At 34.3% G+C, this 24,705-nt stretch overlaps 1 protein-coding gene across 2 annotated transcripts in view; it reads right to left on the bottom strand.

Annotated features, from left to right (window-relative positions):
* Nucleotides 1-24,705, bottom strand: part of ntn1a (netrin 1a) — a 123,069-nt gene that overhangs the window by 16,894 nt on the left and 81,470 nt on the right. The window contains exons 3-4 of one of the 2 annotated variants that reach the window (NM_131029.2): nt 8,228-8,377; nt 5,676-5,729 (exon numbers count right to left, since the gene is read on the bottom strand). In NM_131029.2, coding sequence (NP_571104.1) covers nt 5,676-5,729; nt 8,228-8,377 — 204 coding nt within the window. The remainder of the gene's footprint in view (nt 1-5,675; nt 5,730-8,227; nt 8,378-24,705) is intronic. The other variant, XM_073952571.1, reaches the window with a different exon arrangement.

A 24,705-nucleotide genomic window follows, 5' to 3' on the forward strand; every position in this document is an offset into this window, starting at 1 on the left:
TGTTTGAGGCGAGCAATCAAAGGTATTCTCATTGCATTCCTCCCCTTTATGTGGCAGTGCTGAAGACATATTAATATCTTTCTTTCTCCCTCCGTTCTCCTGCCGTTCCATTATTTTTTTCTCATAGACACCTGCTCCACAGCTGCCCGTCCCACCTTTTAGTGCAAGAACGTGCAGGTTCTCTGTTTCTCTGTCAGAGTGGGCAAGTGTTAAAGAGTTGGGTGGAGGTGCCCTGATAAGAACATCTGTTTGCAATCGTCTATTGAATGAGGTCATATTTTTCTGCCGTATTGTGCTATCCTGAGGTGAGCTTTTGGGTGTGAGTGAATGTATTATGTATGCGGTCCCACAGCAGCATGTGTGGGTGGTCGTGAGCGTCCATTTTGATGGAGGCACTCAATTGTGTCTGTCCCGTGCTCCACCTCTCCATCAGCTTGATTTGGAATGCTGCACTTTCCATCAAGGGCTGCTCTCAAAACCAGATGGGTCAAATGTTTTAAGGGCTCAAAATTAGAGGTGGGCCCCATTGGATGCATAACAGGTCAGACCAGCCTTTCACATATATATGTCACATAATATCTATCATATATACTTTTTATTATATCTTGATTTTGAAAGTGTTTTGAAAATTTAAAGCAGACAAGGATTCCATTGAGTAATTGTAAACGTATTTTCTAAATTTTAGGTTATCTTAGCTTTTCAATAATTTAATGCGTTTTGTTTCAAATAAACTCACTCATTTGTTTAATTATTCATTCATTCACTCACTCGCTCACTCTCTTACTTACTTACTTATTCATTTATTTATTTATTTATCTATTGCCATGAACTAAATTTTAATTTGGAGGCCGATAATCATAAATGCTGAGTTGTAGTTTCACTGTTGGTAATAAACAGCTAAAACTGTGCTAACAAACAATAAAACAACAACTAGCAATAATAATAATACTAATAACAGTAGAAAAAAGTATATTTGTAGACATTGCATATTAACTGCACTGTAGTAATAAATAAATGCATTTTAATCAATTGATAGATTTTACTAATTAAAAGAGAAATATCTGTGTATACTATATATACACAGCATATACAGTGCTCAGCATAAATGAGCATATCCCATTTTAAAAATGAATATTTTTATACATTTTTCAGTGAATATGGGTAATATATAGGTGCATTTGGAAAAAAAAAAAAATTACATAACAAAAATAAAAATGAGGCAAGAAATGAGAATTTATTAATTTTTTTTTGAAAATGTTATTTAATTATTTTATTATCCATTACATATCAGTTTGGGCTACTAATATTTGAACCATTATTGCAAATTATTGTTGTATTAGCTTCATATTTGCTTTTAGTACTGACTAAACTAATGTAGTTGAAGTCAGAATTATTAGCCCTCCCTGTATATTTTGTTCCCCAATTTCTGTTTAATGGAGAGAAGATTTTTTTCAACACATTTCTAAGCATAATAGTTTTAATAACTCATTTATAATAATTGATTTATTTTATCTTTGCCATGATGACAGTAAATAATTCTTTACTATGCTGTAAAAACCAACAGTCAACTTTATTGAATGAAATGAGAGTACTTAACTCAAAATTTACTGAAAGTTAATTGTAATTTGAGAAGAGTTTTAACTAATTAGTAATTAGTTAATTAAATACTTCATTACTTTAATCTAAATGGAGTCCGTTCACAGTACTCATAAAGATTAGTTTTTTAACTCAAATAGTTTGTTGCAATTGGTTTCCTTAAACGGTTTGAGTTGCCTTAACTTATTGGGTTTTACAGTACTCAGTTGGTTTGAGTTTTCTTCATTGATCGGGTTTTACTGTGCTCAAATTGCTTCATTTACTCAAATAGATTAAGTTCACAGTACTCATTAGGACTAGTTTTTGAACTTGCAATCGGTTTCCTTAAACGGTTTGAGTTACCTTAACTTATTGGGTTTTACAGTGTACATATTTTTCAAGACACTTCTATACAGCTTAAAAGGACATTTAAAAGCTTAACTATGTTAATTAGGTAATTGATAACGTTTGTTCTGTAGACAATAGAAAAATATATAGCTTTAAAGGGGCTAATAATTTTGACCAAATAAAAAATGAATCAAATAAAAAGTTTGTTTCTTTCTCCAAAAGAAACAAATATTATCAGACATACTGTGAAAATGTCCTTGCTCTGTTAAACACCATTTGGGAAATATTTAAAAAAGACAAAGAAATTCAAAGGGGGATAATAATTTTGACTTCAACCATACAAAAATATAATATTGTAAAGCATCCTATAGAAAATATTAATTTAAATGACAGATTTGTGAGGAGTGTACTCATATATGCTGAGCACTATATCTGCAGTATATATATATATATATACACATCATTTTAGTAATTTTAATAAATCTCAGCTGCATTGTGTCAGTATTTTTGTATAAAGGAAATTGCTCAAAAAGTAGTAACAAATAAAGCAAACAAATTTATAACAATTAATAAATGCTTGTTTAGATCTAAAATCAAACCAAATAGAAAAAAATGCTTTTATTTTGGTTTGTTTAGCACTGTATGTTTTATTTCTACAAAAACACCAAGACAGGCACAATGCAGCAATCCCTCATTTCTTAGTTTTACACATGCGCTGCCATATGCTTTAGGGTCAAGCCATGACAAATGGAAACACATTGTTGTAAAAGGGTTAACCTTTTCTCTCCGCTTTGCCTATTTGTTTATTTTGCATGGGTCATAACACCCTCTATCTGAAATCATTGATAGTCCATTAAAGAAAGACAGTTTTCACAATGCAAGTCTGACATTTGGCAAGAGCCGAACTACTAGTCATGAAACGCAGAATTGGTTTCAGATGGGCTAAAGAGAGCGCGTGGGTATTTTGGGACAAAGGAGGAAGAAATGAAGAGAATAAAAGACGGTAGAAGAAAAATGTGGGGGCAGAGAAAATATCCTAGAGAAGAATGAAATGAGGTCCATGAGAGAGTGAAAGAGAGAGAGAATACCAGCAGCTCGGCTGTCAATCTTATCTGTCAGTAAAGCATTAGAGGTCTGCCACCATCAACCAACAGCTGCAAAGAGGTTTTGCACGCTAGAATTCCTCTGTCTGTGAGAATGACGAATATTTCTTCAACAAAAACTTTTCCATACGGGCAAACTAAAGCATGTTCCCTCACTGTCCTGAAAAAGAAGGAAGCTGATGGCTCGGGGAAGAAAGTTTGGGAAATTAAACATCTGATCAGGAGACACTTAGTCTATAATTGCAAGAAATTTTAGGGAAGTGTTTGTATATTTGTGGACAGACTTTTACAGTCTGACGCTGAATGAAATCATTTGGCAGACATGAAAGTTAAGTCTGACGTTCTGCTTACTTTACGACATATTTATAAAACATCTGCGGCAAGAGCGAACATGTAAGCGGATGCAATTATAAAACTAGATCCCTCTAAAAATGTAAGCAGTTCCTCTATTGAGTTAGACTGATTTCAAGTAAAATATTACTTCAAGAATGAACAAAACAACAGTCAGTTAACCATTTCATATATACGGTAGTAAACATTTAAAGTGGATTGTCACCTTTCATCGATGTTATCCTAAAACTATTGAACAACACCCATTCTTGTTCTAGGACTATTTTGAAAAACTTTTTTCATTCACTTTGAATGTTGACTACTGTATATACAGTTACCGACCACTTTATTAGGTATACCATACTAGTATGGGGTTGGACCCCATTTTGGCTTCCAAGCTGCCTTATTCCTTTCTGGCATAGATTCAACAAGGTACTGGAAATATTCCTTAGAGATTTTGGTCCGTATTGACATGATAGCATCTACTGCAGATTTGTCGGCTGCACATCCATGATGTGAATGTCCCGTTCCACCACATCCCAAAGGTGCTCTATTGGATTGAGCTCTGGTGACTGTTGAGGCCATTTGAGTACAGTTAACTCATTGTCATGTTCAAGAAACCAGTCTAAGATGATTGGGCTTCATGACATGGCGTGTTATCCTGCTATAAGTAGCCATCAGAAGATGGATACACTGTGGTCATAAAGGGATAGACATGGTCAGCAACAATACTCACGCTGTGGCATTGACATGATGCTCACAGGAGTGGCACCCGGTGTGATCTTCTGCTGCTGTAGCCCATCCGCCTCAAGGTTCTATGTGTTGAGCATTCAGAGATGCTCTTCTGCATACCTCATTGTAACGTGTGGTTATTTGAGTAACTGTTGTTTTTTTATCAGCTCAAACCAGTCTGGCCATTCTCCTCTGACCTCTTGCATCAAAAAGGCATTTGCGCCCACTGCACTGCCGCTTACTGGATAGTTTCTGTTTTTCAGACCTCTCTGTAATTACTAGAGATGGTTGTGCATGAAAATCTCAGTAGATCAACAGTTTCTGAAATACTCTGATATATTTATTTATTTATCTATTTATTATAATTCTAACCATTTACTAATTTACTAACCATTTACTTATCCTCCACCTCCAAAAATAAGTACTGTACCTTTATTCTGTCACACACTAAACATTATATTTTGAAGAGAACTGAAAACCTAAAACCACTGACTTCTAAAAAAAAAACTTTATAAGTCATAACAGAGTGGCTCAGAGTTTAGCAATGCGCCTCACAGTAAGAAGTTCACTGGTTCGAGACTCTAGACTGGTTCTGTGTGGAGTTTGCATGTTCTCCTCGTGTTTGCGTGGGTGCTCCGGTTACCACCACAATCCAAAGACATGCACTATATAAGTGAATTGGGTAAACAAAATTGGTCATAGTGTATGAGCTTGTGTATGTGCGAGAGTGTATGGGTGTTTCCCAGTACTGGGTTGAGGCTGAAAGGGCATCTGCTGCGTAAAACATTCCGGAATAGTTGGCTGTTCATTCTGCTGTGGTGACCCCTGATAAAATCAGGAAATTAGCTAAAGGAAAATAAGTTGGTGTTTCCAGCTTTCTTCAAAATGTTCTTTTGTGTTAAACCTAATAAATAAAAGTATAAAGGTTTGGAACCACTTGAGGGTAGGCTGAAGAACATGTAAAGGGTGAGTAAATGAGGAAGGCTGGTTTATACTTAACACGTCTGCACGAGCATCTTCATGAAGGTGGTTACAAGAGTTTTCAGAGCGTCAGGTCCACTGTTATGAACAGACACAGTGTCTCACTCGGATGTCAATACACAAAGAGTGAAACTTAAGCGCTCAGTTGATATGTTAAAAATCTGAAGTACATCTATTCTGGAATCAGTGGCAAAAGAAATCAGTTTATATAAGCCCTGTTGCTAGAATTATGCCATCATTGCTCCACTGCACTGTTTGTCTGTTTGTTTGTTTGTTTTTCAATGCCGGGCTGTAAGTGTGTTTGGTTTGAGCAATGTTGATTGGACAGAACAAGATTGTGCTTGTCACACAAAGCCTCTCACACAAAGAGGGACAGTCATGCACTTGCTCACAGGTGCATATTCGTGTTTTATTTACAAATTTATATTATATTCATATTACAGCCATTTGCGATTTGCTAAATGCAATGTTTCAAATCCTGATTACCATTCAAGTAAACGATGGCAGAAATTCTAATCTGAGGAGAGCTACCACTTTAAATCCCACCTTTTGTTTAAAAATTCCTTTCATTTAAAGCGCAGTTAAAGATCAGCTAGCAGAACTAACCTGATGGCTCTTCTGTGCTGCTTGCAGTGGTGGTTGGCGGAGCGATGGGAATTTCTGTTGCGAAAAAGAATGCATAGTTAGCAGTCAATCAATCAATCAATGAAAATAAATAATGAATTGATACTCTCAATGTCTGTTTACATACAAGTTAAATAAAATTTGATAAAAATTATAATACTGTAGTTTAAATTCGATACAAATCTAAATATAAGTTAATATATGATTTTTAAATCTATTCCAACTCAGTGTTACAGGTTTCACATTAGAAATCCATTCACAAATTGAACTGAAAACACTGATTCATAGAATTTGCTCAACTGCTCCATCTGTATCCATCTTCTGCTGTTACGGAAAAACTGTGAGATACACGACTTGATTCTTTCATTCCTCCTTCCATCGCCTTCTAACAAATGGAGGGAATTTTACACTCAGTAAAGCCATGCGTGCAGAAAGACCTTTTCATCAAAGAGATTGAACTCATAAAAGCAGGAATAGTTGTTGTTGTTTTTTAAATGAAACATTAAAATACAAGAAGAAAAGGCAGTTAATGCCACAAGGACAAAACAAGAGGAGAACGGAAGCAGTTCAAGTGTGCTAAAAGAATAATAAAGAATTTGATAAAAGAGTGTGCATGTGCTTTGTGAAGCTGGTGCACAAACATGCAAAAAAAAAAGTGTTTTTGAAGGAAGAAAGAATCAAGTCTTCTGATTAAAAAAAGATCATCTGGCGAAGTCCAGAATGTTCACATTGAACTTTGACCCAAGATTTTTTTTTTTTTTTGACCATCATTGTGCTTTTGCCCAAGAAAACAAGGTTTAAATGAAGATATTGATCTATAATGTTACTCATCCAGGATGACATCTCATACTGTATACTAAAATAATCTAAAACACAGTATTCTAATCAATAATGCTTTGGATAAAGTACACAAATCATATTGTTTTAAGTATATTTAAATATAGAACTATGAAGAAAAGAGGCATTTTGGCAAGATGATAAGTGCTGTACAATGGTGCACATTTCTGGTGGTCTTACTTCCTGTGTCAGGATTAAACATCTTAGTTTTTGCTTGGGAAACTGATGAACGAGTTTAATGGCCGATTAAAATTACAGTGCAAGCATGTTACAGATATTTGAATGCTTTTAATTTATGCTTTAACAGGATAAGTGGACATGGTAGTAGCCAAGACTTTCTTGGATTTAAACACTGCTTGAATTTATATGGGCTATTAAAATAAAAACTGATTATTTTACAATTATAAGAGAAACTAAATATTTTCAATTTAATTACCGGAATGTACACTCAGAGATATATGATTGCAAAAAGTTATAGGCTGAACTTAATCCATGAAGCTCTTTGCTAAATAGTTTCCCAAAGTATTTTCCAGAAAGCTTTGTTATATTTTCAAACATTGTTTCATTGACAAAAGCACAATAAAACGCTTTGACGCTTTGAATTATTATTATTGTTATTATAATTTTTTTTTTGAGAATTCTTTTTGGAATCTTTAAACAATGATGGTGGAAATCTTACAATGTCACTTATTTGGGTAAATAATAATAATAATAAAATATTGTATACTCCTTGTGCATGATGTTGAAGGTTAGTTCACCTAAAACATGCCGTTAATTACACAAGTTCAAGCCATGTAAGGATGTAGGTGACTTTTGTTTTTCTTTAAAAAACTATTTTAGCTGAAGCTATAGTCCTTAGTGATTCGTAAAATGCAAGTCAAGCATTAAATGCTTATCCTGGATTTTACACTAGCTGTAAACAAACAGCTGTGGATTAAATCATGTTTGGTTTCCTGCAACTATAATTTTGCTTTATAAGACCTGAATGAATTGTCAGGGAACCATGAGTGTTGATTTTTCCCTGCATATGTGTCTTTGACTCTCACCCATTGACTTAAATTTGCAAGTCGTGAATCACCAAAAATCAGTTTCACCTAAAAATATTCAAAATAAAGTCAACTATATCTAGGATGGCCGGAGATTGAAGAAATTAAAGGGATAGTTCACCCAAAACTGAACATTTTGTCATCATTTACTGTGAGTTTCTTTCTTCTGTTAAACAGAAAAGAGGATATTTTGAAGAAAGCTAGACCCCTATAACCATTGACTTCCATAGTATTTTTTTCCTTTTTATGGTAGTCAATGATTTTTGGTTTTGAGCTTTCTTCAAAATATCTTATATCGTGTTTAACATATACTAAAGAAACTCATAAAGGTTTGGAACCACTTGAGAGTGAGTAAATAGTACGGTTTTTTTTTCGTTTTTTTCTGGGCTATCCATCCCTTAAACAGCAGATTTTCATTTTGTGTGAACTAAACTTCAACAAGACATTGTGCCAGATTCCACTTTTTAATGGTACAGAAATACAGATTTTCATGTTCTCCCATAAGAATTGGATCCTTAAGAAGAGTTTCAGTCCTTAAGAAGAGTTTCAGCTTAGAATCTCAATGTGCAAACTGCATTATGGCTCATTTGGGATTGAAGTGTTTCAAAAAAAAAAAAGAAGAAAGATCTTGACATTGAGTGATCCACATACTTATGCAGGGGGCAATGGGTGATCGGCTCTGCTGGTAGCCGTTAGCACAACGGTTGCATGTGATACCCGTCACACCGTCTTTACAGGGGCATTGGCCTGTGGTTTGGTTACAGGTTTTGCCCGCGGCCCCCACAGGATGGCAATCACAGGCTGCGAGGAACAGAAGAAAAGAGATAAAAGAACACACGTGTGGGGAAACGCAGAAACAAACAGTACATACATACACAAAGCACAGATAAACTATAAAAGTGGCTATAAGGGCTCAAGTTTGGGGAAAAAAGAGGGTGGAAATTGGTGAAGCAGCTGAAAGAGACACCGTGTTTATGTGAAAGTGCTGATGATTCTTTTTTGTGAATTGTGACAAAAAGCGTGCACACACAAATTAAACACAAAACATAAGTATGGTAATCAATCATTTTACACAAGTAGTGTCCTGAGAATGCTTTTTTTTTTTAAGTGCATTAATATGATACCATAAACACATGAAGACGCAACAAGGAAAATGTCTCTCTGAGCTGTTTTTTACAGCAGCCCCCAAAATGTAGACTGTTTCACAAGAAAGAGAGATAAAATGTAAAGCTTATGTTAATAAGTTGTAAAGCTTGGTTAATTTTTGAGTGGAATGTGTACTCTTCGAATTTGTGTATAAAAACAAGAAGTTATAGATTAGTTGTTTGCTGATTTAATTAAATGAATGGTAATTTTTACTTAAAACTATTTTATAAAAACACATTTCCAAAGTTATTTAGTTTTTTCATGACAGTTGTAGAATAAATGTAAGTGTTCTTCTTAAATCAAACATGTATATATCTCCTTCACATATGTTTCTACAGCATGTGCTTCTCCAGAGTGAGTTGATAGGAACATTAAGCTTATGCCAATAATGTCTGTCACATTTCCTTTCTCTTGGGAGGTCTCCTTCTGACATATGGCTCAGCGTCTCTCTCCACTTCTTAAACCGTGTGAACTGATTGTATTGCCTTTGTGTCAAAACTCCTTTCAAGTCCATTTTCTTAAACTCCCACCATGGGTGGCTGCATTAAAGTCATTTAGTAAAAGCCCAATGCCATTTACTCAATATTTCACCCCACCACCGCTGAAGTGATACTCTGTCAAATGTTTTGCACATTAAATGAGTAAATTGGCTCATATATTTTATGAGTAATGAAGCACAGAGAGCTGAGCTTAAACTGTATTTCTGCAAGCAGTAAAGGGAGTGTTGGTGCTGAACAGAGAATCAGACACTCCCTGCATGTCTGTCTTTTCTCTCTTGTCATCGAAGCCAACTTTATGTCTTGTCATTTGGAGCTGTCATTATGTAGAAAGTGGCCACACTTTGTCTCTCATCACAAATGTACAGTAAAACACCCTAAGGGCGCAATAAACACCTTGGATGACTAATTCTTAATAAATGAAACAGGTTCACAGCCTCAAATGTGAAACAGGTCAAATTGTTTTTGTGTCTTTGTGGAATTTAATGGCCTTAAACAAGTTTTCTGCTGCAATATGTAATTAAGTCTTTGTGGTTGGATCATTAATTGAGGGATTAACGGCATTTTCAACATTTTACACTTATCTGATGCTTGATTATAAAGCTTGTTTGGCATGCTGTCCCTGAGGTCATGAGATCCTTGAGTCCAGTGCTCCCTCTTGTTTGCAAGGCGAGAGGGGAGTTTGAGCTCAGGTTGATCTCGAGAATTTCCCTGCTGTAGTAGCTAACAAATAGTGATTGCTCTTAAGAGATAACTACTTACTGGAGAATGTCTATGGTGCCGATTCGGATTAGTCAATTAACTTAAGTTGCAAGTTTTTGGATGGTAGGAGGAAATCTGGGAAACCGGGGGAAACCTATGTGAGCACGGGGAGAATGTCAGCTAGAATGTCAAAATGTCCGCACAAAAATGTCAGCTGGCTTGGTAAAGACTAGAACAGTGACCTTTCTGCTGTGAGGCAGCAGTGCTAACCACTGGGCCACCGTGCCACCCATCTAGGAAAGGAGAAGGAGTAGAAGTAGAAGGGGGGATTCTTCAAAACGAAGATGGCTGTTATATGGAACTTAGGGTATTTATAGTGGCTTAAGAATCGTCTGATTGGTGAATCATAAATTGGATAATTAGAAGCACATGATCCCGTTAAAACTAGTTTATAAATAAACTTCACTTAGCATAATATAGATTACAAACAAATTAATGATTATTTGTTGTAATATTTCTTAAAAAAGAAAAAAAAGATTACACAGATGCACTTGAGCAGGTCTTTAAAATATTAAACTGAAGTTTTAATAAATCAGCCACAACATTTAAACAACACAGACATGAGACATAGACAACTTATGAACCTTTTCTGTATAATTTTAGAAGTCTACTGACATAATGCTAAGCAATTAAACATAAAGCCCTATAATAACTAAGAAATTGGCGAAGCGATGCATGCTTTTGACCAAATGCATTTTCATTGCAAGTGCCTTGTCATCATTTATTTATTTAATTATTTTGCTTCATTTTAAAGAAAACAAGAAAATACTATTAAATCTTATTGTTTCAGAAACAAGTCCTATTTTCACGCTCCCGAAATTCTGTAAAACAGAAAATAGTTAAAAATAGTATCATGATGATTATTTTGAACATTTAAGCTTTACCTCGATTAGCTGATTGTTTTATTAGGGGTATAGCTAACTGGTTATGTCTATGGGTGAGCATGATTGTGCATCCTTGTTCTATAAAGAAAAATAAATAAAATTATGAAACACTATTTTATACAGCCAATATTGTCTAAACATTTTAAGACATTAACATGTAAGTTTATACTAATAATACATTTAAGTGAAGGTTTCTCCTGGAGAAACTGGCACATGCCTGACAAACTGTCCATATTGTACTGAGGTCTAAATGATTGTAAAATGCAAGGGTGCAGGTGTTAGTCTCTCAAATATCTCTATCACTTCAGCTGTCTGATAACAGCCTGTCTGGAGAGTGTTTAAGTGGTCGTCCACTTAACAGTGAAGTGCTGCTGCTACACAGATGCTGAAGTAGATATGGATCTACTGTTTCCTCTCCTCATCCACTAACTCTCAGTGCTGACACGTCCTTGATGAAGAACCAAGCTGAGAGATTAGAGCTCAAAGCATCCATCCCCCATTAAGGTACTTGACGACAATTTTCAAATTAGTATTAATAATCAGTAAACACGGGTGGCGCGGTGGCACAGTGGGTAGGTAGGTTGGTGGTTCGAGCCTCGGCTGGTTCAGTTGACATTTGCTAGTTTGCAAGTTCTCCCCATGTTTGTGCGGGTTTTCTCCAGCTGCTCTAGTTTCCCCCACAGTTCAAATACATGTGGTACAGGTGAATTGGGTTAGCTAAATTGTCCGTAGTGTATGTGAATGAGTGTTTATGGATATTTCCCAGTGATTGGTTGCAGCTGAAAGGGCATCTGCTGTGTAAAACATATGTTCGATAAGTTGGCGGTTCATTCCGCTGTGGTAATCCCTAATTAATAAAGGACTAAGTTGAAAAGAAAATGAATGAATAAATATGATATATTTTACTTGTTAGGCAAATATGAACATGCAAATGGACTTTTAACATTAACTTTGTGTGTAAGTAAGCTCTGCTTGATGAGAGCATTTAATTTATTTGAAAGGGACCTGCACACAGCAGATTGCACAATGTGAGAAGTTTCGATCTCTGCCAGTAGTTCCACATAAAGCTGCTGTTTGAAGTCTGAGCTCCTCTCCTCCATTTAAAACATCATGTTGGGAGTCGATGGGGTAATTTGTGTGTTGTTGGAGTTTAGCCAGCTCAGTTCAGTCAAGAGTATTGGAGTTATTAGTTTCTGCACTGGCCCACTAAAAACTTCTGAAGCCAATAAAGGGAAGAGAAAATGCGAGTGGTTCGAGTATCACTGAGTGTTTTGCTGCTATCTTTTGAGAGTCTGTTTTTGCTTAGCTTTGTTTTTGAGTATGTTTATTTCTTCTTCTTTTTTTTTTTAGATAAACTTATTTTTTTAATTAATTTCTTTTTTTTGTTAATCCAAGCATTAGGAGGATCATTTCAAAACTGACTGTTGTCCTTTTCATGTGCTACATTCTCATCTAACTGAAGCCAGCCATAGAAGGTTTTTTTTATCTAATGAGAAAAATGAGGTAATGTAAAACAATATTTTCATATCTCTAACAGTAGAGAGCTATTTATTTGTGGTTAATAATAGCACTTTGTTTTGTGACGATGTGGAACATGCAAAATGAAAGACCCATGGCAACCATGCATTGAAGGCACAATTAGATTGACTGGCTTATGTCTCGCTGCTTCTGATCCCATCAGAGCCTGATGTCATTCTCTGTAGCTTGCTAGTTTTGGGAGTTTGCAAACCATATAAACTGAAACATTCCATATAATTCACAAGCAAGAAACCATACTAACCGAAAATGTATGAAATATTAACAGCCCACCCAATAGTGTGATGGGCTGACAGTTTGCAGAGCACCGCACACTTCTATGATCTAAGTGTGGCAAACTGTGTTAACAAAATGCCTCATTTAACAAATCAGTTCTATTTCAAAGAAGTCACTCACTCTAGTGGGCAGGAGAAGTGATGAAGTTAATGTTTCCTAAGCAGCGCAAAGGAAACTTATGGAGCAAACAGCTCGAAGAGACGAACAAGATGCACCTTGCAAAGCAAAGCTGCCTCCACTTTGTATGTTTACAATGTGGTTTATGAAGGATGAAGCCACAAATCAGAGGACTGAAGTCTCATTAGAAGCGCTAACTTAATGCAGAGAGCAGCAGACTTTCTGCATGAATCTTAAAGAAAAACTTCAAGTTGCAAAATGGAAAAAGTCTGCAGTGATATATCCCTCGCCATTACCATTTGTATGGAGTTTGGTGTATGTAGAGCAATTTTTATCTTGTCTTTTTTGGTATAAAACGGCTTTAATTTAACAATCTAAGCACAAAGTCCAAAGTGCATGGCCATGGCGCAAAAGCACAAGAGGAGTATGCGATTCAACTTTTGCTATTTTAAGGATGGGAAAATGGTCTGTGCACCAGGCGCATGGTCTAAAAGGATTGTCCTAATTTTCTTAATGAGTTGTGGGTGTGTTTTGGACTTAATTTGCATTAAACAATAAGAGTCTCATCGCCTATTCCTAATAAGTGTTCCACTGCAAATTCTGTATTCACATGGCAGACTTTGAAAGTGCATGGAAAAACTGAACTCATCACTGAAAAGAAAATGGTTAAAGACTATACAGGTACGTGTAGAAACAAAACCTACAGAATGAATCTCTTTTATTTGGGTTCTTTCATTCGACCATAAATTCGAAAAACATTGGTGGGCGCACTCTGTGAAGATGTTCATTACATATTTAGTTTTGTAATAAAATTTTTTAAGCACAAATATTTATTTCAAATCTATTTCTAAATCCAATTCAGTTTCCAGCAAGGGAATAAATCAACAATAAAAAAATATATAATAATAATAATAATAATAATAATAATAAAAATGAGTTATACCCAAACACACTTCCTATTCCTATTCCCATATGATGCATACAGTTCATATGTCTTTTTTTACTTCTTTGTTGAGTGATTACTGTACCCCCACAGAACATACCTTGCATTTATACTTCTGCATTATGTTGGTGTTGTTCTGCAATAACACTTTCAAAACATTAGCAGACAGTGGGGTTTCTGTGCTCCTCTGTGTTGAGTTTTTTTGCAGATGTTTTGAGTTTACGCCACAAATGTGTGCAATGCAACTGTAGATATAGCTCAAACTCACACTCATTAAATGAAGGAAGAGTTGGGAACTGGTGAACACGCAACAACTTTAATCATAAAGCAAACACTAAACAGAAGTATGCATCTGAAGCCCCTCGCATTGCTACCATGGCTTCCGATCCTACCCACACTCATCAACACCAAGCTGACCAATCACAGCTCTGCTGCTACAGTATGTGTCACTGTGACTTGTAGTTACATTTTTTGAAAGGTGCACATCAGGGTCTGCATCAAGTTATGGTGAAGGCAATGCAATGGACAATAAAAAAGGGGTGCAGTGGAATGGAACAATGTGTTCTGAGTGAGTCCTGACACTTTAGGTTAGGCAAGATATTTTGAGAAAATGTGTGATGTTGGCGGTGCGGTTGTGCAGTTGGTAGCTCAATCGCCTCACAGCAAGAAGGTTGCTGGTTCAAACCTTGGCTTTTCTGTGTAAATTTTTTGCATGTTCTCCCTGCGTTTGCGTGGGTTTCCTCTGGGTGCTTCGGTTTTCCCTACAAGTCCAAAGACGTGCTATAGATGAATTGATTAAGCTAAATTGTTCGTAGTGTATGTGTGTGAATGAGAGTGTATGGGTGTTCCGGCATCCGCTGCGTTAAACATATGCTGGATAAGTTGGCGGTTCATTCTGCTGTGGCAACCTCAGATTAAAAAAGGGACTAAGCTAAAAAGAAAATGAATGTATGAATGCATGACTCATGCTGCATCCCAATTCACACTTATTTTATGTCTTAAAAGTATGTATATTTTTAGTGAAGAAACAGTTAATACTTTTGAATGTATAACAGAACAATATGGAAGCTTTGGGACATGCTATTTACTTGTTAAGAGACCATTCTGTTGCTCTTGCCCGATCAGTCACATTATCCACATTTCGTTTATATTTAACTTATTTAATTACCATACTGGAGATGCAGGAGCTGTTTATTCTGCCATCAAGCAAAAATCATCACAAGTGTTTCCATAATTATACATTCACATTAATGACCAAACACATTAATGTGTTGTTGTTACAGAGGACACAAGTGCTCACGGATCTGCACTTCGAATTTCTAGTGCATATAATAGACCATCTAGGTGACTTATAAATACTCATTTCAGCATACTATGATTTGGGACATACTATATATTTTTTTAAAATAGAACTATTTAAGATGAATAGTATATGAATTGGGACAGCACCAGTATTTTATATTCCCATGTACCGTTTAATATAAATGTTTTTGCTACCACCATTCAACATTTAGCACAAAAAATAATGTCATAGAGGCTGGGAATGGCATGGAGTGTAGAAAACTATTAAATTATTGAAGCTAAAACAAATCACATGTATATACTCTATAATAGCTCTTTATTAATGTGCTTTCAGTTAAGTTAAATACTTATACTACGACTAGAACCACCACTACTACTATTACAAAAGCAAGAACTAATAACAAAAATAAGAATAATAATGAAAACACTGAAAAGAAACTTTCAAGCAGTACTTCATTCAATAAAAAATGTATCTTTCATTTTACTCAATTTCTTTTTCAAGTAATATACTTTAAGTTCAAAACATAATTAAATGCAATTATTTTTGATTAAGAGCTCAATGAAGAAATATTTTTTTGACCAATGTAAAATTTTAAGGTTACTCACACAGGTCAGTGCATGCGTAATAAACAGGAAGTCAATATGCTTTGTACTTTCATGAACTTTAAAATATATATTGTTTAAGGGAAATGATTTATATTTCATTGGATAAAGTGATCAAATTTAGAAATGAAACCATTACTCTATTTTATTTAATGGGCTATATGCACAGCTAGTGTTTTTCAGCCAATGATGAACTTCCGGTGAAAGTTTTATGTGACTATTTTCAATTTCATAAGGTTTCTTTTACATCATTGACGTTGTAATGTAATTCAAATATATTCAGCTACATAGACTTAAGCATCCATTTGGTTGTTATAGCATTAAAAGAGATGAAAAACGGTTTAAACACGGGTGTCATCATTAACGGCAGGCTGGTGCAGAAATTTCATTGAAAATACTGGGGTAAAATTATTTTCAATATTTTAAAGACATGGTGTGGAAAAATATTATGTAATGCAGTGCTTCTTGTTTGGTCACTTTATATCGTATTTCAGCCAGGAAGTGAAGATCGCTGTTTTTTTAAAGAAATCAGATCTTAAACACAGCAATTTTGTATGGAATGACAATTAACCGGAAGCTCTGAGGCTGGAGGAATGAATTTAAAAGTCTGTGTGCATTTGCATGAACATTTTATGGGAATTTTTGCACACTGAAAAAAATGATGTCTGCGATTCTGTTGCAAACAATTTATATTGGTTAAATTTAAACAAACAAATTAAATTTAGTAATATTTAACTTAATTTGTTCCCGGAGATGGGTTGTGGCTAGAAGGGCATCCGCTGCGTAAAAAACTTGATGGATAAGTTGCCGGTTCATTCCACTGTGGCGACCCCAGATTGATAAAGGGACAAAGCCGACAAGAAAATAAATGAATAACTTAATTTGTTTGTTTAAATTAAGCCCAAATAAATTGTTTACAACAGCTTAACTAAAAAAAAAAAAAAAGTAAATCCAAGGAATCATCTTTGAAACATTTTTTCAGTCGAATATAATATTTTTCAAGACAAATATACTTTATATAAAATATATATTATAGGTTATATAAAATTGTTCTCATAGATATTATTTAAATATCTAAATAATATTCATAGATATTATCAATATCTAAAATATTATTTAGGGCACATTATTTATTTTTCTTTAGGTCAAGTTATAAAACTTAAATGTGAAACATTAACCTAACTTTTTTTTTTCAAAATTGGATAAATAAAAGCTTTTTTACCAGTGTGTGTCACCCTTTGGTAATTCATGAGTACATTTATTTCCACAAAATCTGTGCAACAAAAGTGTGTGTATTTAAAGAAGATGCAGAATTTAGAAATTCACAATATTAGTCCAGTGTACTGAAATGAACTGTGAATGAGGCACTGAATACTGAATATAAAAGAAGCTGAGTAAAAGGGCAGTCCATTCTGTAAGTGTTTTTCATAAAATAAATTGTTAAAGGATACTGTTGCCATTATTTCACTGCACTGATTAAGAATGTGAGGACTTGTCAGAAAAGAAAAGACAAAATATGTGGTGAACACATTAAATTGATGAGCATGAGTGGAGTGAGGCGTTTTACTTTACAACACACTTACACCTATTTTCATTAACGTGCAATACATCGCATATTTAGCATGTAAAAATATTTTCTTTGGCATGAACGCAATATCATGCTTCGTATCATTTGTCACCTTTCTGTAATTACCACATGCTTTTTTTGTACATCTGTTTTAATGAAACCTAATACCGCTGTATATCTTGGACAGTGTTTGATTGTAATTACATTAGGGGCTCTAACTCTGGCAAATTTCAGGATTAAATCGAACAAAACGCCTTGTTTAAGTTACAGCATTTGTAAATCATGATGAAATGTGTTTTGAGAACTATTTCAAATGAAGCAACATTAGATGCGATGTGGTCCACTCAGATTAACAGAAAGGCTCGCTCTCATTTGAAAAGTGCCAGTGTTTGCCTGTGATTGAACCACAAGAGTGTGTAATGTAGGAGACCCGAAGGGAACCGATACAAGCAAGGAAAACATTAAAAAATACACAAGGAGAAAAGAGAAACGTATTGAATTTGCGCCTATTATGATGATGGTGGCAGTGCTGATAAATGCTGAAGCAAATTAACTTGAAGATATACTGCATGACTGCACCAGAAACAGAACAAATCTTTGTTGCAAAAGAAGAAAAGCTATGAGAAATACACTAATAATTCTCAGATGACACTGATTTCCTGTGACACTGACAATAATTCTGTGATAAAGTAAAAGCTACAGGGGAAAATTACAACAAAAAATTCATTTAGATCAAGCAATAATTTAAAAGGAAGTGACATATATATCATTCATTTATTTTCTTTTGACTTAGTCCCTTTACTAATCAGGGGTCGCCATAGCGGAAAGAACCGCCAACTTTTCCAGCAAATGTTTTACGCAGCGGATGCCTTTCCAGCTACAGTCTATCACTGGTAATTTAGCCCAATTCATCTATAGCGCATGTCTTTGGACTGTGGGGGAAACCCACTCAAACACCAGAAGAACATACAAATGCCAACTGACCCAGCTAAGGCTCGAACCAACAACCTTCTTGCTGTGAGGCGACATCGCTAACCACTGCGCCACCCGTGAAAAAATTATTACACTTTTTTTTTTTTTTATTGTCAGTTTCTGTTTATTTACAGTCATGAATTGCACTATGCGACCTTAATCTCCACTCTGTCAACCTTTAATGTTGAAAATTCAACTAAGGAGTTTAAAAAAGTGATTTTTATTGACATTTTAGTACTTTGAAAGAATATATTCTATACTAAATATAAAAAAAATCAAATGCTGAATCAAAACTTTTTTTTTTAAATCCTGAATCAGTATTGGAGTTACTTTTGCACATTAGGATAACACCATGGCTGAAGTATTTATTTTCGACAGGTAATGTTATGTTTTAAAACTATTTGAGTCATGCAAAGCTGATGTAGATTTTGTTGTGTTATATGCAAAGAAGTGTTGTTCAGCCACTGAAATCTTCCGGCAAAAGTGATGTGACTATTTTGTTTCATAAGGGAGCTTTTACAGCATCGGTAATGTAGATTTTATTTAGTTTAACAACAAAACATAAGTAAATAGCGCTTTTCTGCCTAGCCTGCTTTACTGAGGTGAAATTGGTTTTATATTCACATTGGTTAATTTTTTAACAATAACAACCTGTGACGATCCCTATATTATTTACCATGGTACTTTGAATATTCGGTCTGACATAGCATGTAAGTATAGCTTAGTAATAAGAGTAATTCCTGAACGCCGCCGGCCAAACACTAAGCATACAGTAGCCACTTTAGGACAAAGTGTGAGAGAATGAGACCAGCGATTCTTGCATGCATGAAATATTGCACATTATGACAAGTTTTACTTGCCAACTACGTAACTGAAAATGTGCTAGATATAATACAGTTTTTCATTCGGAATTGTAGTATTATAAAGTACTATAAGGTTTTCTAACTGGTAAATGACATCTTCAAGGTGCGTGCATTTGTGTTTTAGAAGGCGTGGCCTTGAACGGCAGAGAAGGGACTGAGTTTCAAAGATATTATGCTAACCGGTTAGCATTTTGGCAGATCACTTACTGCACCTTTAGTTTACAATACTCAATTCAAACCTGTAGAAATGAAATCTTGATCTTGGATATATTTATTTAACTTGGAAGTCTTTGTTATGTTTAAAATATAATTTTTTTTTTGTTACTGGTGCTCCCTCCATGCAGTGTATTTATCATTGCTTTTAATGTTGCGTGTAAGCTGATTTCGTACACACAGAGAGAGGAAAAATACGCATATAGACAGCAAACATTCGAACGAACAAATCAATGTGATTTTCCACTTATCAATTAAATAATAAGCATTCAGCAAATCATCCTTAAAATGAAGGAAAAGTTTGCTTTGACTTGTATCAGTAATGCATTTTCAACCCAGAACAGATTTTTCGTAAAGTTTGATCCAGTCACACATCTTTTACAGTGGCAGCCTTCCTGAATATTTTGAAACTCTTATTAATAATGCTGTAACAATCTAAAAGAGCATTGCAGCTATTTTTAAGAGCTTTCCTTGAACTATTAGTGAATTCCATTTGGTTTGTTGACCCTAATTCCAAGTGCCTGGGAAATCCTTGATGGCCTCTGTCTCAAATCTCAGGGAAACAGAAGAGTTCATTAACTTTCCAAGCAAAGCACGATCATTTTAATAAAACTAGAAAAATACGACTTGGGGTCAGCAGAGACCTGCAGGATTATTCACCCTTGATTTTAATTACAGAAGCCCTGCAAAAAAAAGTTAATATTTTCAAACAGAAGTCTGATCTACTGATCTAGCTTAACTGAAACACATCCATTAAATCTGTGATCCGTTTCTATCATTAAATGTTTGATTTTAAAACAGATTCTATTCCACTTTGCATTAGATGGTCCTAACTAATATGTACCTGCATCAAAATATAATAAATAAAAACAATATGATGAATAATTACAATGTTCTTAATGTGTTTATTATGTTTTGCAGAAACCTTCTGTTGCTCTTGAGCTGGGTTACAGGTAGAGTTAGGGATATGTTTGATGATATATGTAGGTTTAAGGATGGGTTAAGGTGTAAGGGATGGTCAACACAAAATAAATTACAAATGTAATAACATTCAGGAATTTAATAAATCATAAGTACAATGTATTTACACAATAAGTACATTGTAACAAATGATTAATATCAGTGTAAGTACATATTAGTTAAGGTTACCTAATATCCGCTTAAGTTGGACCACATATTCAAATTCACACCTGACCTTTAACCATTTGGAATTAATTTTTATTTTCAATCTGCACTTATAAGTGAAGTGTTTTTAAAATTCTCTGATGAAATGCATCGTTTGACCAGTCGGCAAATCCCAAAAGAGAGAAAACCTCACGAATGACAGTAACGGGATGCTGAAAGAATCAAGTCTTGTCCATAGGATAAAGGAAGTGAAAACAAAAAGAAGTTTTCTTCCCTCAATAAGACACATAGCATGGGGGTTAGAGGAACACACAGCCGGATGATGAATGTCTGTTTGCATTCCAAGTCGACAGGAGAATCAAACGAGAGCCCAGAGAGGGGTAAATGTCAGTCTGGAGTATGGTAGAATGGATATGTTGGTTAGGTTATGCATTTTTGTAATGCCTTTCCATGCAGAGAATATTATTATATGCTCATTAATCTTTTTTCATATTCATCAGGTGGAATGTGATCCTTAGTCTGAGAGCTTAAGAAAACAACACGTTCACTTTTACATGAATTAACTGAGTTTGATTTTTGGTTCTTAAATTAATTCAAATTCTTCATTTGAAAGTGCTATTTTGCTGAAGACAATACATCACATTTTGCTGCCTGTATCAAATCAAATGTACTAAAGGGATTTATATAAATAGATATCTAAATTATAAATGTGAGTAAAATTCATCAGCTTTCATGTTTCATGGTGGAAACTTTTAGTGCTCAGCATAACAGAGTACACCTCATTTTGAAAATTAATATTTTTATTCATTTCTCATTGAATATAGGCATGTATTTTACTCCATTTAAACAAAACAGATTAACTAAACAGATTTATTTATTAAAATAATATTTTAGTCACCAAACACATTTAGAAATCGAAAGATAATACAACTAAATTCAAGCAAAATATTGCAAATATATATATATATATATATATATATATATATATATATATATATACAACCTACACAACTTCAACTACATTTTTAGATTTTTTTGCTTCTCTTTATTTTTCTTCTTTTTAAAAAATTTGTATTTAATATTTTTCTATAACATATAAATTGGGTATACTAGTTTGTGCACTGTTATCATAAGTTATTTTGTTAGATAAGCTCTAGATTTGGCTTCAGTACTGAATAATCTAATGTATATGCACAAATATAATATTGCATAGCTTCCTATTTCAAATATGAATTTGAAAGATAGATTTGTGATGGGAGTACTCATATTTGCTGAGCATTGTAAATGTATAAAAGAATAAGTGATCATACAAATGTTTATTATATTTTAAATGAATAAAATCATCCTGTTGAAACAGGGAAGCGAATGTTAGATGAACACTGAAGTGTAAAATTATAAAATTGCTAATAATAAGATATTTTGGGCTGCACTATAATATTAAATAAAGGTTTTTATTTTTTCATCAAATGCTTCCTGTTGTAAAATACTTATTTTGTCTTTGACCAAAGCCAAAAGTTTTTTTCAATTGTTTATTTTTTTATTTTTTCAAATAGTTTCCTCTGTAAATTTTTATTATTTATTGATTTATTTATTTTTTACTTATTTCTTTTCATTTGGATCAAATAAAATCTGCTTTTACATTGAAATAAATGTACAATTTAAGGTCTGTATTTTTAGCCCCATCAGAAATTCTTATTTTTCATTTGTCTACAGAATAAACCACTGCTTTCTAATAAATTGCCTAATTAACCTAATATGCCTATTTTGCCTAATAACCTACATAGTTAAGCTTTTAAATGGTGCTTTAAGCAAAAAAAAAGTGACACAGTGGGAAGCACGATCGCCTCACAGCAAGAAGGTCGCTGGGTTGAGCCCCGACCGTTAGTTGTGGAGTTTGCATGTTCTCCCCATGTTCATATGGGTTTCCTTCGGTTTTCCCCCACAGTCCAATGACATGCACTATAGTTGAATTGAAAAAGCTAAATTGGTCGCAGTGTATGTGTGTGAATTCAAGGGTGTATGGGTGTTTCCCAGTGTTGTGTTGAGGCTGGAAGGGCATCCACTTTGTAAAACATATGCTGTGACCCCTGATTAATAAAGGGACTAAGCCGAAAAGAAAATGAAGAAATGTATTATGTAGGCTAGTGTCATTTGCGTTTACTGGTATTTGAAAATTATTTTTATTTTAAAAAACGTGATGAACAATGAAATTGCATACATTTTAATATGCTTGTATGCAAATCATATGTTAACTCAAATCTAAGCTGTTTGTGCATAAAGTTTAATTTAATGGATTGAATAAAAAAATAAATGTCATTACATGTCTAAAAAAAAAAAAAAAAAACATCTGCCATACTTTTAAATTCTGCTTAAAAGGCACATTAAACTATTCAAATGTACAAAAACCTAATTCCTATCTTTTCCAATCAATTTAAAGGTAAATAAGCGAACCACAACGGCCTCCGTATAACAGCAGGAATACGGTTAAATGCTTTGTGGATGTTGTAAACAAGGCCTCATGCATGCTGCCGGTATATATTGCGGGAAAACAAACACCTCTTCAGCTTTTTAAGTATAACATTCTCACATGATGCATAAACATTCCCTACTGTCTTCATTGTCAGTTTGACGGATGCTTTTATTTATTTACCTATTTATCTGTTTGGGCAAACAGAGATTTTAACTTTCAGCACGTTTTACCCAGAGCTAAATCTGGAAGTAAATGATCCTAAGCCGTCACGGACAGCAGCAGAATGGACCTTGTTATGAAGAGATGCTAAGGTGTGACGGGGGCCTGTTTGCACAAAGCTTTTTCACCTCTCATCTCGCCCCACGGCAAAGTTTGCAAGAAATCCCTATGTTTTTTTTTTTTGGTCTCTATTCTCAGAGACAGCTTGCAGGTAAAGCGAACTGAACACCTGTGGAACGTGGCGTTTCTTCTCTTCCTGTCCGTCCTCCCCCTAACCTCAGTTCCTCTCACACATCTGACCTGTAACAAGGATCAATTCACACCTCTGCTCTGTTTGTTTGGTTTGTCCTGTCAAACCATCCCCCCAAATGAAGCCCAATAACTCAGAAAGATGTAACCTTCCTCCTCCTCCACCCACATCCCTGTCCTTGGGCTGCTTGCTGATAGAGTCTCATGGGGGTGAAGAAGTGCAGGAATGTGAGGATTCTTCCTTTGGACCTGCTGACTCCCTCATTTGAGGCGTAACACATTAAGAATAGTCACCAGCTCTTCTAATTGGTTCCTTTGTGGTACTGTGTGAATTTCTTTGTGTGCAAAACAGCTTGCTAATCACTTAGTGTTATTGTTCTCTGCATTCCAAAAAAAAACAAAAAAAAAAAAACAATAGAAACCATCATATAATTAGTAATGGTTTTAATGGTTCAATTGGAAATTGTATTGGTTTTAATGGTCTGTGGGGGTCTAAAAATTCTGGCTAGAACCAATAAATTCAAATGGAATATGTCCCAAATCACAGCAGAAACGAATAAAATATCACAAGTGTCAATTATTTTGAAATTGAGATTTATACACAAACTGAATGATGAATACAAAATCTGAAATCAGTCGGTTCAGTTAAATACTGAGAAAATCACCTTTAAATTACTTTAAATTAAATGTTTTGCAATGGGCATTGCTAATCAAAAACGTTTTACATTGTTATATAATTACAACAGGACATTTACACAATGAATAAGAATACACATTTAGAATAAAGGTACAACATCTGTGACTGGGGTGGTATCTTTTTAACGGTTACACATTTGTACCATACAGGTGGACATTAGTAACTTTAGAGTTACTTTTAAATCGTTGAGAAATTATGAGGTATCCATTTGTACTTTTTAATATAATGACCTGTTAGGAATAAAAACAATTTACTTTTTGAAAAAGCACCACCATAGTGACAGATTTTGTACCTTTATTTCCAAGAGTGTATATATATATATATATACAGTCCTCAGCATACAAATCGTATTTAAATTCATATTTTCTGTAGGATACTTTACAATATTATATTTGTACATATACATTAGATTAGTCAGTAACTGGAGTAAATCTGGAGCTTATCTAACAAAATAGTTTACAATCACAGTCCAAAAATTTGTAGCTCAAATTTAGATGTTGGGGAAATATTATTATGATTATTATTATTATTATTATTATTATTATTATTATTATTATTATTATTATTATTATTATTATTATTTTAGAAGCAAAAATCAAGAGAAAAAAAATGTTGAAATTTTTTGTTTGTAATGTTTTTGCAACATTTTACTTGAATTTAATTGTATTATCTTTAAATTTCTAAATAT

Source organism: Danio rerio, chromosome 6, assembly GCF_049306965.1.
Source record: "Danio rerio strain Tuebingen ecotype United States chromosome 6, GRCz12tu, whole genome shotgun sequence".
Lineage (NCBI taxonomy): Eukaryota > Metazoa > Chordata > Actinopteri > Cypriniformes > Danionidae > Danio > Danio rerio.